Here is a 14715-nt window from a genome sequence, read left to right as displayed (position 1 = left end):
TGATTTTAAACACATGCTGTAGGTCACTAAGACAAACTTAATGATAAGTAGTGAATTCTTTAAGTAATTTTGTACTTTTTCTTTATAAAATACATTTGTAAGCCAAAAGTCTCTACAAGTATAGCATTTGACTATTCTGCTCTCTTAGTTGTTTGGAGGATGATTATATAAGCAGTTTCATCTGCTTGAGGGGAGTAATTTAAAAATTGATCTAAAGCTCAAAAATGTTACTCCCTCTATTCTGTTAGACTTTTGACCATTTCTGTAAATTAATTTTTTGTTACCTATCCTTTCCTATCCTTTCACTGAAAGTTGTTGGACTGTTTGTTGCTTTTAACTTTATTGTGCTCCCCAAATTAGGATATAAAATTAGTCGTTGCTTAGTAGATCTAGCCCCAACCCTTCTTCAGTATCTCAAAGTTATCTTTGTGTTTCAGTTTCTTTTTGAATGTCCTCCGAATGTAACTTTCTCAAATTCTAATATTTGTGTTTTCTTTCCTTCTCCTGTTATTACAAAACTTTGTACTTGGACAGTTTTGCTCTGTAAAGCATTTCAGATGCAGCTTGTGTGAAATGCATTATGCAAAATAAAGTTTATTGTATTGTATTCCCAGCCAAACAACATGTAATCTACAGTAATAAAAAATATATCTCATTTTGGGCTCAAAGCATTAATCCAGTTACTGAAAAGAGAATACAAGTGGAGCAAACAAGAGATGAAGATCTTGAGACAGACTCATTGGACTGAATTTCCCCCTCCCCCCCCTTGATGGAAGAATGTTGCAGATTCTAAATTGAGGACTTCATTAATGGCATTATTACTGTGTTATGATTGTTAAAAAAAAAAAAAAAAATTCCTGTAAGGTACACACTACATACTAAGGTCGGCCATCATTCCTGTTAAAGTTTTTTTTACCAAGCTTAAGATGAAGCTTTGTGTTTGAAAGTTAGAAGATGGTGGTTGTACATTATTTCATTTAGAAAATATAAAAATTCATTTTGTTTTGAAGCTAGGTGTTAAACTGGAATAGCTCTTATACCCCAGAGAATGGGGCAGTTGTGCCCTTCCCTTGACATTCCTTTGTTGTTTAAATCTTTAGAATCTTGTTTTTTTTTTAATCCTGAGAGATTAAACAGTAGACTTGTTAAGAAAACAAAAATGAAACTGTAACCAAAATTTTAAAATAAAGTTTTTTAAAAAAAAAACCTGATTTTTAGATATTGTTTTGTTCTTGTCTATTTCAATTGGTTTATAATAGGGCCCGAACTCAAAGCCAAGGTACTAGAAATTAAGAACTCATTTTTAAATGGTTATTTTTGTGATTTGCAGTAAAATGGTACCTTTTCTTTTGTGAAATGGTATGTAAATGTCAGTGAATGTCAGTGAATGTCATTTAAGTTTGATATATTGGCCAAAAAAATCCATTTTAATACAATAGTATCATTGAACAGTCTGTTTAACCTAGAAACTTAATCCCTCCAATTATCTACCCTTTTGGAGATGTGGGAAAAATTAGTGTTTTTGACACGCTACCTTTAAAAATAATTGTGACGTAGAACTCATGAAGTGTTTATAGGCATTCTTTTTCCCACTATGGTCTGCTTGTCCATTGACCCTGAAATTGGGTCTTTAAACTAACACTATGTACTGTTGGAAAAAAATTTCACCATGACAAGTGTTAAAATTATTTGTGATGCCACTGAAAAATTAGATTTTAGCATGTTAATTTTTACATGTGTTTTTAGGAATTAATACTAATGCTGTGGCATTCCAGAGTTCTATGAATTACAGTCAATGCCTTATGACCTAGGCTATTGATTTTCTATCTTAAAAAAATTTTTAGCTAAGGGATTGTGGGCATTTGGTAATCAGTCACAAAGTTCCAATGTTTTGAAATATTTGTGTTAACATTTGATAGGCAGAATAAAGATGAAGGAAAGAAGCCAGAAGTTAAGAAAGTGGAGAAGAAGCGAGGTTAGTTATTTCACTTTCTAAGATGTTTAAATTAATAGAAAGGAAATTATACCCTTAATTTTTCATGTATAGGTTTTAAAATCAGTCATTTTATGTTCTTAAATCCTACAAAAGTGTTTTTTCAAATCCCTAATGAATTCTGTATACATTGTATTTTGATTAGGTGCACTTGCTAAGGACTCAGGCTTAGTTTTAAGCTTAAGCTCATTATCTAACAGTCACATTTTTGTAACATTGCCAAAAGCTAGGTATTTTCCCATTTTTGACAAATCTCATGGTTTCAGATAAGAGTTCTGTTTCTGGTCACATGTGTAAGTAAGGTAAAACAGCTGTTTAAGGATTGGAATAGAGGGGTTTATTAACTGTGGATACAGACTGCTTATTTTAGAAACCTATGTAGCTAGATGGTGATTTTTTTCTTCAAATGATGAATGTTGTTTTCCTAAATACTGAAAATGGCAAATAACTTCTTGGTGAACTAGGCAGATTATGAAGAACATTTTTAAAAATTCAAATCTTGTCATTGTGCTTTGCCTATTAGATTTATACAGAAATACTGGTTTTGGAAAAACTATTTACTGTGTTTCAAATTTTAATTTATAGAAACATCAATGGATTCTCGACTTCAAAGGATACATGCTGAAATTAAAAATTCACTCAAAATTGATAATCTTGTAAGTCTTTAAATACCTCATTTAAAAATATACTCCTTTTATTGCTTCATGTTTTTTCTCATGTTTTATAAGTATGTGTAAATTTAAGAAAAATGGGACTATTACTGGCCCTTTTGTACTGCCTTGTTTGAGATTTTAAAAGTAATCTTTAGGATTAGATCATATAGGGTGTGGTGATTAACAGCTATGAAATTACTGTCTTGTCATGAAGGATGTGAACAGATGTATTGAGGCCTTGGATGAACTTGCTTCACTTCAGGTCACAATGCAACAAGCTCAGAAGCACACAGAAATGATTACAACACTGAAAAAAGTAAGTGATCCGGAGTCGTGCAGAGTGTGAAAATTTCCTCATCAACAGTTCCTTAAGTACCATTTTACAAATCAGTGAAGAAAACAATTGTGAGTGTCTATTTTGTTTTCTCAGATACGGCGTTTCAAAGTTAGTCAGGTTATCATGGAAAAGTCTACAATGCTGTATAACAAGTTTAAGAATATGTTTTTGGTTGGTGAAGGAGATTCTGTGATCACACAAGTGCTGAATAAATCTCTTGCCGAACAAAGACAGCATGAGGAAGCAAATAAAACCAAAGATCAAGGGAAGAAAGGGCCAAACAAAAAGCTAGAAAAGGAACAAACAGGTATGTGATAATAAGTTGTTTGCTGGGACCGCTTTTAAAAAATGGCTTTGACGTATAATTTCATTAATACCTTATCTAAGGTTTCATAAAGCACTTAGAAAAACAGAAGCTTCAGGTTGAGCATTTGTTTAAATCATTTATAATCAAGCTTAAATTAGCAGTTGCTGTTCTTTTCACTTAAATTAGGAATAATTTCTGACAATAGTAGACAAGAAAGGAACTTCCCATGTTCCCATCACTCATCTCCTGCAGTTATCAGTAAATGATTGTTGCTCTGTTTTACCCTTATCAGGTTTCTCTGTGAAGCAAATTCCAGATACGCTATTTCAACCACAAATATGTTAGGATGTATCTGTGATGGATTCTTAAATAGAACATAGTGTCATTATCAGCTCCCCCAATTCCATGTTATTAAATGTCTTTAGGAGTTGGATATTTTATTTATTAGGGAATGATGATATAGGTCTCCTTAGAGATTTCTTAGAAATAAGATTTACAGGGATGCCCTCATTTACTTAGGTTAGGTAGGACACAAAATCGTGTTAATTAAGAATAGTACTTTTGACACTTTGTTGTAAAATACCAAGTAAAGATATAAAATTTTACTATGATGCACATTTTTATAAGAAAGGGAATGACCAGATTAAGTGACCCCCCCCCCCCCCGCTTTTGGTGCCTTGGTTGAATGTCCAACTGTTGATTTCGGCTCAGGTCATGATCTCAAGATTGTGAGATGGAGCACGGTGTCTACTTGAGATCCTCTCTTCTCCTCTGCCCCTCCCCCCCCACTTGTACACACTCTCTAAAATAAAATCTTCAAAAGCCCCCCCTTTCTTGTACCCATATATAGTAACCCTGCTATTTAGTGTGCCTCAGCTACCCAAAAGATTACAGTGTAATTTCAAATAAGGTGTATTAAGTATTAAACTTTAGGGCCATATTTTATTTTTTATTTTGGCTCTTTAGAGGACATCTTAAAGTACTAGAAGCTCTAACAGTTTTTCCATTGGAACCTTTTTAAAGGTTCAAAGACTCTAAATGGAGGCTCCGATGCTCAAGACGGTAATCAACCACAACATAATGGAGACAGCAGTGAGGAAAGCAAAGACAACCACGAGGCCAGCAGTAAGAAAAAGTGAGGACATGTTTTAATGGGTCATGTATATTTTTAATTTTTAAATCACATTGCTGTTCCAAGGTTATTTGTATAGGATTGTATTTTGATCACTCGATTCCTGAACTCAGGAAGCAAGATACAAATCAGAAAGGCAAAAAGCAAAAAACTTCATAATTTACATTTAACTTGCCTGTAGTCAAAGGGAATAGAGCTAGATAGTAGGAATCCAGTTTAAAATAACTTCATCTTTGGACTTTCTTCACTGATAACAGCTTTAATAGTGATTTACATTCATACTTTCTTGCATTGTGACAGGGTAATACAAAAATGAGATCTAGAATCACAGGCTGTTTTGTATTACAGCCTCTAAATAACTAGTTATTGGACTGTAGTTACCCGAGTCTTGGTTTGTTCTGCTGCACGTTTGAAGGACTTGGAATCAAGCATCCCTTCTAATTCTGAAATTCAGGGAAATCTTATCTGTGTCTCTGTCATCCCCTCTCCTTATTAAGGTTTGTAATATGTTGGTATCACAGATATAACCTTTTCATGTTTTTAAAGGGAATTCATTTTAAAGCTGGAAATGATGGAAAGGGCCTGAGCCATGATGCTTCCCTGAGTTAATTTCCTTGATCTGAATATTACTTTAGGAAGAAGATACAACATGGAAAATTAAATTTTGACCAAAAAGTCAAGATTTTTAAAAATAATTTGATCATATTTTAAAAATAAAAATGCACGGATTTAATGTGTTTTCTGACCCTCATGAAGGAGAAAAGCCCCTAATCCCAGTTGACACACCTTTCTTTCCTTCCTTTAGGCCATCCAGTGAAGAGAGAGAGCCTGAAATATCTCTGAAGGATTCTACACTAGATAATTAGGTTGACATACCTGGAATATAAAGAACATTTGAAGAGTTTGTAATGGTTTTCATTTGAAATATTTAGACTGCTGAAAGTTTTAAATTTTTATAAGCATAGGTTTTGATGTTGAAAACTTGTTTTGAGGGAGAAAAATCCCTTTATATTTGTTTAAAAGTAATTAAACATTATTGCTAATTGTACTTGTGCAGTATTAACAGCTACATTATTCAGTAAATGTGAGGGAAAACCCATTTAGGAAATGTTAAACTGCTTTTCCAGACATTTGGTTGTAGCATAATTTCAATTAGCGTGTGTATGTTAATGTGTAATTGATAGTAGAAAAAAGTTACATTTTTAAAACTGCTACTTGTATAAACCTTTCCTCTTTTCCCAAATACTGTGGGTTTTGTGCATAGTTTTTACAAACCTTGGATTTACCAGACTGTCTTTTCACTGTTTGTGGGTTTTGTAGAAGTTACGCATTTTTATGGTAGATAAAATGTTACTTCTATACAAGTACTCACTCCTTTTATCAAAAGTTAATTTTAATCTCACAGTCTACATTGTGCTACATCATCCTGCTGCTTTGTAACAATTTGTGGTCTGTATGCCTTTTTGTATGACAACTAGAGATATCCAACTGACAGTTCTACAAGGTACAAAACTCATGTTAACTTTTGAAAGTAACTCAAGATTTATGGCTGGGAATTCAGTGAGGTCACGTGACTTTTCTACAGAAAGCAGAAGGGGTATGTTTAGGAATGACTCTGGCTTTAGGGTTCAACCATCTGAGATCCTTTACAGGCACTAGTAGCTGAAACTAAAAACTAAATGATAAAAGTTTATTTTTGAGAACTGTCTCGCGTTTCTGAATTTTTAAAAAGTCACTCATTAAGGAAGTCAAAGTATTTTTTTAATTGGGAAAAAAAAATTCCGTGATTCTTATGCGGTAAATAGAAGTAAATGCTATATAAGTAAAACTAACCTATTTGGAAACATGGCTCTATCAGAAGGGGTTCTTAGAGATCCTCCATGTGACAGAACTGTAAGTAGAAAATATGTATGTTGCTCCGAGGCAGTTAAAGTAAAGGAGTACTTTGGTAGTCTGTATATTCATATATATGGACTAAATCAGGGTAAACCAAGGTTAACAAAATTTAAGGGTAACTTAACAGCATTTTTAAGATATTTTGATTATTAGGTCAGTTGGTGGTTTCAGTAGCTAAAAGACTTATGTTTTGAAAATATGAATACGGAGAACAGGCTTAATACCAGTGTTTGCATGTGACATGCATTGTATGTTTGGACCTCTCAGATAATGGTTTTCACCTATAAATGGATAGTTTGAATTATTTCAGTAATTGGAGTTTTGCTTTTTGAGAGGTCTTACAATGGAACTGGGACCTACTGTTTTGAGGTAACTATTGATACTACATTATATCTGGTCCTTAATACAATTTAAATTTGGACTTACTCTAGTTAAGCCATAAGTGTCAACATTGTAAACTTGTTTTGATTAAAGGATTTTTCTATCAAACTCTACTAGTAAATTAATTCTTTGCTATTTACAAAAGTGTTTTGGAATTCTGGATTTGCTTCCAAGGGAGTAATTTCTTGGTTAGCTTGGTATAGAGATTGTGTTGTCTGGGGAGATAAGACAGGGTAACTAAATATTGTTATTTTTTTGTTCACCCTCCTCTTTTATTCTATAACCCAACAGAGCAATATAGTTTACTAAGAAACCACAGAATATTCAACTTCAGGATATATATGTAGCAGCATTCTGATAATTTATGTATGGTTTGTTTGGGCTGGCCTTGCTCGAAACAGTTGATTAATATAGTGTGAAAATATAACTGGCCTTCCATTTTCTGTTGGGTCATAAGCTAATTCACAGGTAACTACCACTCTCTGAACTCTTAAAAAAGTCATAAATACTAAACTTTCAGGAGCATTTGCTCCATTTAAATTGTGTATTTGATCAAAACTCCACTGCTGAACAAGTCACTAAGATAATTTAAATGAAATAGCTAGCAAAAGAGGAGATATTTTCTTCTTTTGGGGGGGGCATGTATAAACCACCTATTTTGTGCTATTTAAACCTACCAGCTAACATTTAAAAGAGTAAGCAATGCATGGCCCTGCAGAATGAATTGTTGTTGGAAGCCTTCTTAGCTGCTCTGGAGATTTCAGAGGTGTCATCTGAACTGGAGGGAAACTGTATGAACAACTTGACGATCTTAACCTTCTATTACATCCTGCAGTTTCAAATAGGATGATCTTTTTTACCCAGTTTTTGCTGATACACTGCTTGTAGAGTACCCGCACACACACTCACCTGATGTCTTCGAAGAGGTCAGGTCAAGATGAGGTCTGCCAACTAATCCTATATAAGACCAAAGGCTTACAAGGCTCTGTGAGGGCTTCACTAACACCTTATTTTGTCCCATTGGCCAGAGAAAGGGTGATCTATTGGAAATAGCAAACCCATAATTACAAACCTTAAGAAATGAAGTTGCTATATATGTAGAAATGTTTTCATATTTGTGCTATGGAATTCTCTAACCGTAGAGATAATAATAAAGATATTATAATTTGATTAGGAGAAGGTAAAATTATCCTTACCAGGATACCAAAGGCTGAAAAAGATATCTAAAGAAACAGGTGTTGCTTTTCTGAATAGTGCTTTTTGTGCATGTTCATCCATTATTCTATCGAAATCTCATTTCTAACTACAGAGGATGCTGATTTATAAGTTCATTACCATATTTGCTTTTCATTAGATAAAATGACATATAATTTAGGTAATGTTTAATATTGAAATTTACAGCTATAAAATACTTAATTCAAGACCTCTTTCAGGCCTGTTTTAAACTTGGAAGGTCTTTTGACCTGAATTTGGTGGGACATCTGTATAAGTGATAAATATGGGCAAAACTTCTGGGAGTGACTAGGTTAATCTTTCTTCCTCTAGCTTTCACAAGGGGAAATGATAGCACAAAGACATCAGAGCCTTTGTAACTTTGCTGGAAAAATTACCCTCAAGAACCAGAAGGATGAGATTCTTAAATGATAAAATAAGGGATGCCTGGGTGGCTCAGTCAGTTAAGCGTCTGCCTTTGGCTCAGATCATGATCCCCGGGGGTCCTGAGATGGAGCCCTGCTTTGGGCTCCTTGCTCAGCGGGGTGCCTCTGCTTCTCCCTGTTCCTGCCATTCCCCCTGCTTATGCATGCTCTCTCTCTCTGACAAATCAAATCTTTAAACTAACAAAAAAAAATGATAGAATTTCACTAGCAGTAATGTTTTAATTGACAGTCTTTCTTCTTTGTCCACTAAAATGATCACACGTGAACTAATGCTTTTGTTAGTACAGTGCACGTTTTGGAATTTGCTGTTTTGAGAATATGAAATGAAAATGAATCAAAGTAAAACCTAAACATATTACACTATATATTAACTAAGTAGAATTTAATTTGGAGAGAAAAAAAAAAAACACCCTTGCATACTAATGCAAGACCTACAAGGAATACAGTTTAAAAATAAAGAAAGCAGGGGGTGCCTGGGTAGCTCCGTCAGTTGAGTGTCCAACTCTTGATTTTGCCTCAGGTCATGATCTCGGGGTCATGGAATTGCATTCTGTGTTGGAATCAGTCTGCTTAGGATTCTCTCCCTCTGCCCCTCTCCCCGCACGCTCACTCGCTCTCTAAAGAAAAAAAAAATCTTTTAAAAAGAGAAATACATTTTTACCTGTAGAACTTATAGGAATTGGGTAAACATGGTTTTCTAGCAGAATTTTTAATCTGTTCAATTTAGCATCATTGGAAACATGAAAGTAAAAATTTAGACAGTAACATAAGCCAGCGAGGGGAGACACCTCTTCTTTTTACTGATCCGCTGGTATATTTACTGAATCAGTGAATGAGACCATCACTACACATACCAGAAACAGGTGCTTGTCCTCAGCACACCAATCAACTTAATTGGATATGTAATCTAAGTCCATAAAACATTTCACTGCCAAGCTTTTAAACATAGAGGCTTAAAGGCTTCATCAGTTTTTGATTTGTATGGTAAATGTCTGTTCTTAGCCATCCAGGGAATGTGGAACTCAGCTGAATTTAAATAAATAACCTAGGAGAGAGAAAGTGGAATTTAAATAATGACACATCTAAAAGGAACTATTTTACAGCATTCTTAAAAGTCTTAAAACTAAATTTTCCACCAAAAAGGATTTGGGGAAAACATTTTAATATAGATAGCTGTAATTTTCTGTGATGATCTAGACCTTGGAATTCATCTAAGGTGTCCTTTTGCCCAGAATGAGAGACGTGAATAAACAGGGTTGTCAGGGTGAGGGAGCTGGAGGAATGGAAGAGTTGGGCCAGAAAAACTCTTGTTTTTGCATATAGAATACTGGGTGTTACTGTGCAATAATGAGTGAACCAGAGCTAGCGATCCACACGATCTTGACTTCCCATGTCCCAGTGGTCCTGTTATTTTTCTTTCCTTTTTAAGATTTTTAAGTAATCTCTACACCCAGTGTGGGGCTCAAACTTAAAACCCTGAGATCAAGAGTTGCATGCTCTACCAACTGAGCCAGCCAGGTGCCCCAAAATCTATTTCAATTATAAAATTAAACTGAAAAAGTTCTCATCAAGAAATGAATCTTCAATTTAAACATTACTTTTGTGAAGGTATGAGTCTATATATACTGAAAGATCTTTTTACATTCATTATTCATGCAGTGAGTCTCATTAAAATGATTAGTATGCTTGCTAGTTTCTACCAAAACCAAACCTAATATTACAAAAGAGCCCACCATGGGATCAGATTACAGAATAGCTATTCTTAATACTGTATTTGTTAAATCTACTTTTATTCTTCTCCCTTATTTTTATCACAGATATTTAAGGGATCTTTACCTTGGAAGCCTCATGGTACAAGGTATAGCGCTCACATTCTTCAAAGAATTTTCAAAACACTTCCACCAGTTGATGTATGATTAACTGAATTTTTCTAATTATAGATTAGCAAAAAGTACTCTGGACACAGAATGATTAGGCAAGCCACAGACTGGCTAAAAACCAGAATACTTGAATCTGACAGGATTTGTATTCAAAAAAATATAAAGTACTCCTACAACTTAGTATGATAAACACACTTAAAAATGGACACACTAAATAAAAACCCCATTTTGAAATAAATACTAAAAGATTTCTAAACACAAGTTACTTTATAAGAAAACCTGTGATTTAAAAAAAAAAAAAAAAAAAGACCTGTGACGTGAACTTTTGCAGGGGCGTGGGTAACTAGCTGATTATTTCAGGGGGATCCTGTTCCTCAGTGGCATGTTCTGGAAATAAAGTAACCATCCAAGAGGACAGTAACTTCACAAGGTACATTTTTTGTTATTATTAGTTAAAGGTTCCAGGATCAACATAAGGATAAGCAAGGAATTCTCCTAGTTTGTTGCCTTCTGAATCATAGTGGAGCATCCGAAAGCAAACATCACAAAAGAAACATGGGTCCTCTGGTGCAAAACTGTCGTTGTTCGTCACCCATCTGTAATCAAAAAAAAAATTGTACATCATTACAATCAACTTTCTCAAGCTTTAATGTGTTAGGACCTGTAGTAATGTGTAAACATAACATTCCCACTATTGCCTTATCCTGTCTTAATGTACCGTAATCCTTTATACAATCTTGTCTGCATATAGATACAGACATATCACTACCAATACTCTGCAAGGCAAAAGGGCAACTAACAGGAACCCTGCAGAGTGCTGTTTCTCTGAAAGACTTCTTGAAGGTAAGTAGAGAAAAATATAAATCCATACAAGAAAGCATTCTGCACTTTTGATATGACTAACCTATCCTCCCAAGTAACTGTTAAAATGTAATAGGCCATCTTGAAAAACCATAATATATATTAGATGCTACAGACCTGATGAACTTTTGTGTAACTTATCTTTTTAACTGGTAAATTAGTCCTGGCTAATTTGAAAACTCCAGGTGTTTTATCTAGAATTCAGGATAAAATGTTATAGAGTGTATACAAACTGGAATATGGGCAACAATCAACTGATACTTTTGTTTTTTGGCCTGAGATGTACTGGTTTCGGGAAGATCAAAGACTGGTTTTCAATCTATTTGAATCTGCATCTCATGGTCTATTTTAACATTCCCTGATTTCCAGTTTGATAACTGATTTATCATGTTTTCCTACTTACCATTTAGAGAAGCCTATTGGGGGGGCGGGGAGAACCCCCCCAAATCTGATAAGCAATTATTCTCTTTTCCTCTGAATTTTTTGACTCTGATCCACAGTTAACTAAGTGTGAAGTGTCACAAAGTAAAAATTTTATGGAACCATATTTTGACTTCATTATACATATATTGAATGCTGTTATTTTTACATGGAGGAGCCGTGGATGAAGCTGATTTTGTAAACTGCAGAGGAAAAGACGACACGGCTCCCTGATGACACTGAGTATTGACTCATCCAAAGTCTGACCCAGTTCTGGACTTCCACTACACAGAATTCATTTCCTTACTGTTTAAATGTAACCTACTTTGCAGCACTTACCTACTAGATAAAACCATTTCTATTATTTATACCCCCAAAGTTAAGTTCTCAGGTTCAAATCAAAATAGGAAACACTGAAATACCAAAAATCGAAAGTATTTCACTATTGAAAACCAGTAATTCTTGAAGAAAAAAATACCTATCGCTTACCTGGCTGTGTACATTTTACAAACAAAACATTTTCTGGTCCACAGCCAATGCTTCTTGATAAGAAGGGGATAAAGTGTCCTATCCAAGCAGTCATCACAATGCGCAAGCCTTTGTGTACATGAGACGTAAACGAAAATATTAAAATGCAAATTGTTAAAAAAATGCAAATTGTGATCTGTAAAGAAATACATCTGTACCTCAACATTAAGAACACAGTAGGTATATTTTTCAATTTTTTTCTTATGAAAGACTTAGGTATAAACAAGGTCTGACCTGTGTTCTACAGAAACACTCTCCTAAAGATCATTTGGGATTAAACAATGTTTTCTTTCCTATGAAACTTCCCAAAGCATTTTACGGTAATGTGTTCTGTGACTCTTTAAGAGGGAGATCTATGTGCAGCAGATCTTGAATGTATTCCATCAGAGAGCCCTTGCTTTACTCAACACTTAATACCTTCTTACGAAACACAGTTTGAGCAACTATTTTATCTATTTGGTTATGTGTTACATGGCTCTTGTTTACCATCCTCTTTATTAAAATCTAAATCGTACTCCTGGTATAATGTGAACTGATAGAGGACTCTAGTTTTAGGTGTCAGAATTCGTAAATTGTAAATGGAAGTCAGTCTCTACTATGCCACTAATCAGCTGACTGGGTGTGAGTAAATTCCTTAACCATGCTGGACCTTAGATTCTTCATCCAAAAAATGAAGGGACTACACTAGAGTGTTCTAAAGGTCCATGACCATTTTAAAAATTCGATTCTTTCTTTTTGTCCTTTAGTAAGGGTAGCAATATATCAACTTCATATCAGAAAATGATTAATAAAACTTGTAAGCTTACCAACTATTACTAGTTTTTTTTAAAGATTTTATTTACTTGACAGATACAGCGAGAGAGGGAACACAAGCAGGAGGGAGCGGGAGAGGGAGAAGCAGGCTTCCCACCGAGGACGGAGCCCGATGCGGGGCTCGATCCCAGGACCCTGGGATCACAATCTGAGCTGAAGGCAGACACTTAACGACTGAGCCACCCAGGCGCCCCAGCTTACCAACTATTAGACTATAGTATGGCACTGAATGATTAAATCCACCTAGAAGATAAAAATGACTTGTAGTCTAGGGGCGCCTGGGTGGCTCAGTCGGTTCAGCATCTGCCTTCGGCTCAGATCATGATCCTGGGGTCCTGGGATCGAGCCCCGCTGAGCGGGAAGCCTGCTTCTCCCTCTGCCTCTGCCCCCCCCTCTGCTCATGTGCCCACTCTCTCTCTCTCTCTCAAATAAATAAAATCTTTTGTAAAAAATGACTTGTAGTCCAAATTATATTCAAAAATTCTTTAAAGGGCGCCCACCTGACTCAGTTGGTAGACCATGTGACTCTTAGTCTTGGGGGTTGTGGGTTCAAGCCCCACACCGGGTGTAGGGACTGCTTAAAAATAAACTGTTTTAAAAAGTGAAACTAAAAAATCTTTTTTAAAAAGCTGAAACTAAAAATTCCTTAGGAACATCCCACGCTGCAAATGTTTAATAAGCGTTGTTTTCCCACGTTGCCTGGAGTTTAAGGACTGACACTGCCATACAGTAAGAAATGTTAAACTAAAATCAGAGGAAAGTGGCTTGTCTTCCATCTTATTATGCTAATTTTCAGGCACGTTCCCCTCAGGGAAAGAGCAGGCAGAATAGCTTATATAAAATTATCAAAGAAAAATATCTAATTTTAAGTCCTACAGAACTGGGGTTTATGAGCTCTCCTGACCCCCTGGCCCTTTGCTTCAGCCAATCTTCTTCCCTAAGGGCCACTGTTTTGCATACTTAACTGTTTCTTTTAAATTTACCTCCTCAACATCCCTCTACAGAACCAAAATAACTTTGGTTAAATATTTAATGTTTACATGATGCCAAATTAATATTACTACTTACACCTCAACTCCACAACCGACTGCAGGTTCCTTTTACTGTGTAACACACGGTTTTCCAGCTACGAGCCAGAGGCTGCCAGCTAACGACTTCTCTCAGGTTCGCATCTGCTTAGGTTGCCGTGTACCTGTCGCTAATTCAGTTCTGTACTTCCTGACAGAATGAGAAGCATACTCTCCAAGTGTTTATGCACCAGCGGGACACCTGGCAGTTCTAGACACCTTCCTGAGTTCTCTGCTGTGCTCCAGTCTCGGGACAAATTGCTAGATGGCCATCATTATGGAATTTCCCTTTACCAGCATTATCTCTTCTGCTTTGCAGTCATGGGTTTTTTTCTTTTCTTTTTTTTTTTTAAGATTTTATTTGTCAGAGAAAAAGAGCACAAGCAGGGACAGCGGTTGGCAGAGGGAGAAGCAGACTCCCCGTTGAGCAAGGAACCCGACTCAGGGCTCGATCCCAGGACCCCAGGACCATGACCTGAGCCGAAGGCAGACGCTTAACCAACTGAGCCACCCAGGTGCCCCTGCATTCGTGTTTTTCTACTTCAAGGTTTCCTAAGCAGTAAGTATGAAGTCCTTCCTCGGGAAACCTCCTGAGAATAAGTGCATGCCAGGCAGAATTTTGGAGACTGGTCACTAAGATCCAAGAAAAGTGGAGGCAGGGACTTTCTGAAGGCATCAGTTCCTACACTGGTATAATAAAAAGCCTGGGTGTATCACTACTCCACACACACACACACACACACACACACACACACACACACAAAACATAAAAATGGTCTCTCGGAATTA

At 35.8% G+C, this 14715-nt stretch overlaps 2 protein-coding genes and 1 long non-coding RNA gene across 8 annotated transcripts in view; 2 read left to right on the top strand and 1 right to left on the bottom strand.

The window, feature by feature from the left end:
• Positions 1-6807, top strand: part of PSIP1 (PC4 and SRSF1 interacting protein 1) — a 39811-nt gene extending 33004 nt beyond the window's left edge. Inside the window, exons 11-16 of one of the 2 annotated variants that reach the window (XM_028107253.2) lie at positions 1920-1975; positions 2579-2649; positions 2861-2962; positions 3077-3290; positions 4314-4425; positions 5228-6807. In XM_028107253.2, coding sequence (XP_027963054.1) covers positions 1920-1975; positions 2579-2649; positions 2861-2962; positions 3077-3290; positions 4314-4425; positions 5228-5288 — 616 coding nt within the window. In that variant the 3' untranslated portion in view covers positions 5289-6807. Of the gene's footprint in view, positions 1-614; positions 717-1919; positions 1976-2578; positions 2650-2860; positions 2963-3076; positions 3291-4313; positions 4426-5227 lie in introns of those variants that run through there. The other variant, XM_028107254.2, reaches the window with a different exon arrangement.
• The window catches only part of SNAPC3 (small nuclear RNA activating complex polypeptide 3), a 47231-nt gene continuing 36932 nt past the window's right edge, over positions 4417-14715 (bottom strand). For 2 of the 3 annotated variants that reach the window (XM_028107263.2, XM_028107265.2), the window contains 2 exons: positions 12008-12115; positions 4417-10833 (listed from right to left, as the gene is read on the bottom strand). In XM_028107263.2, the coding sequence (XP_027963064.1) occupies positions 10686-10833; positions 12008-12115 (256 nt within the window). In that variant the 3' untranslated portion in view covers positions 4417-10685. The remainder of the gene's footprint in view (positions 10834-12007; positions 12116-14715) is intronic. The other variant, XR_015766872.1, reaches the window with a different exon arrangement.
• Positions 8759-14715, top strand: part of LOC114212396 (uncharacterized) — a 27940-nt gene continuing 21983 nt past the window's right edge. For 2 of the 3 annotated variants that reach the window (XR_003609959.2, XR_015766874.1), the window contains exon 1: positions 13228-14485. This is a non-coding gene — a long non-coding RNA (uncharacterized LOC114212396). Of the gene's footprint in view, positions 12223-13227; positions 14486-14715 lie in introns of those variants that run through there. The other variant, XR_015766873.1, reaches the window with a different exon arrangement.

The sequence above is a fragment of the Eumetopias jubatus genome, unplaced genomic scaffold (genome assembly GCF_037043125.1).
Source record: "Eumetopias jubatus isolate StellerSeaLion01/CBP00866 unplaced genomic scaffold, mEumJub1_p1.0 scaffold_15, whole genome shotgun sequence".
Lineage (NCBI taxonomy): Eukaryota > Metazoa > Chordata > Mammalia > Carnivora > Otariidae > Eumetopias > Eumetopias jubatus.
Note: the sequence above shows the minus strand (reverse complement) of the source record. Positions and strands in the feature narration are given on the sequence as shown.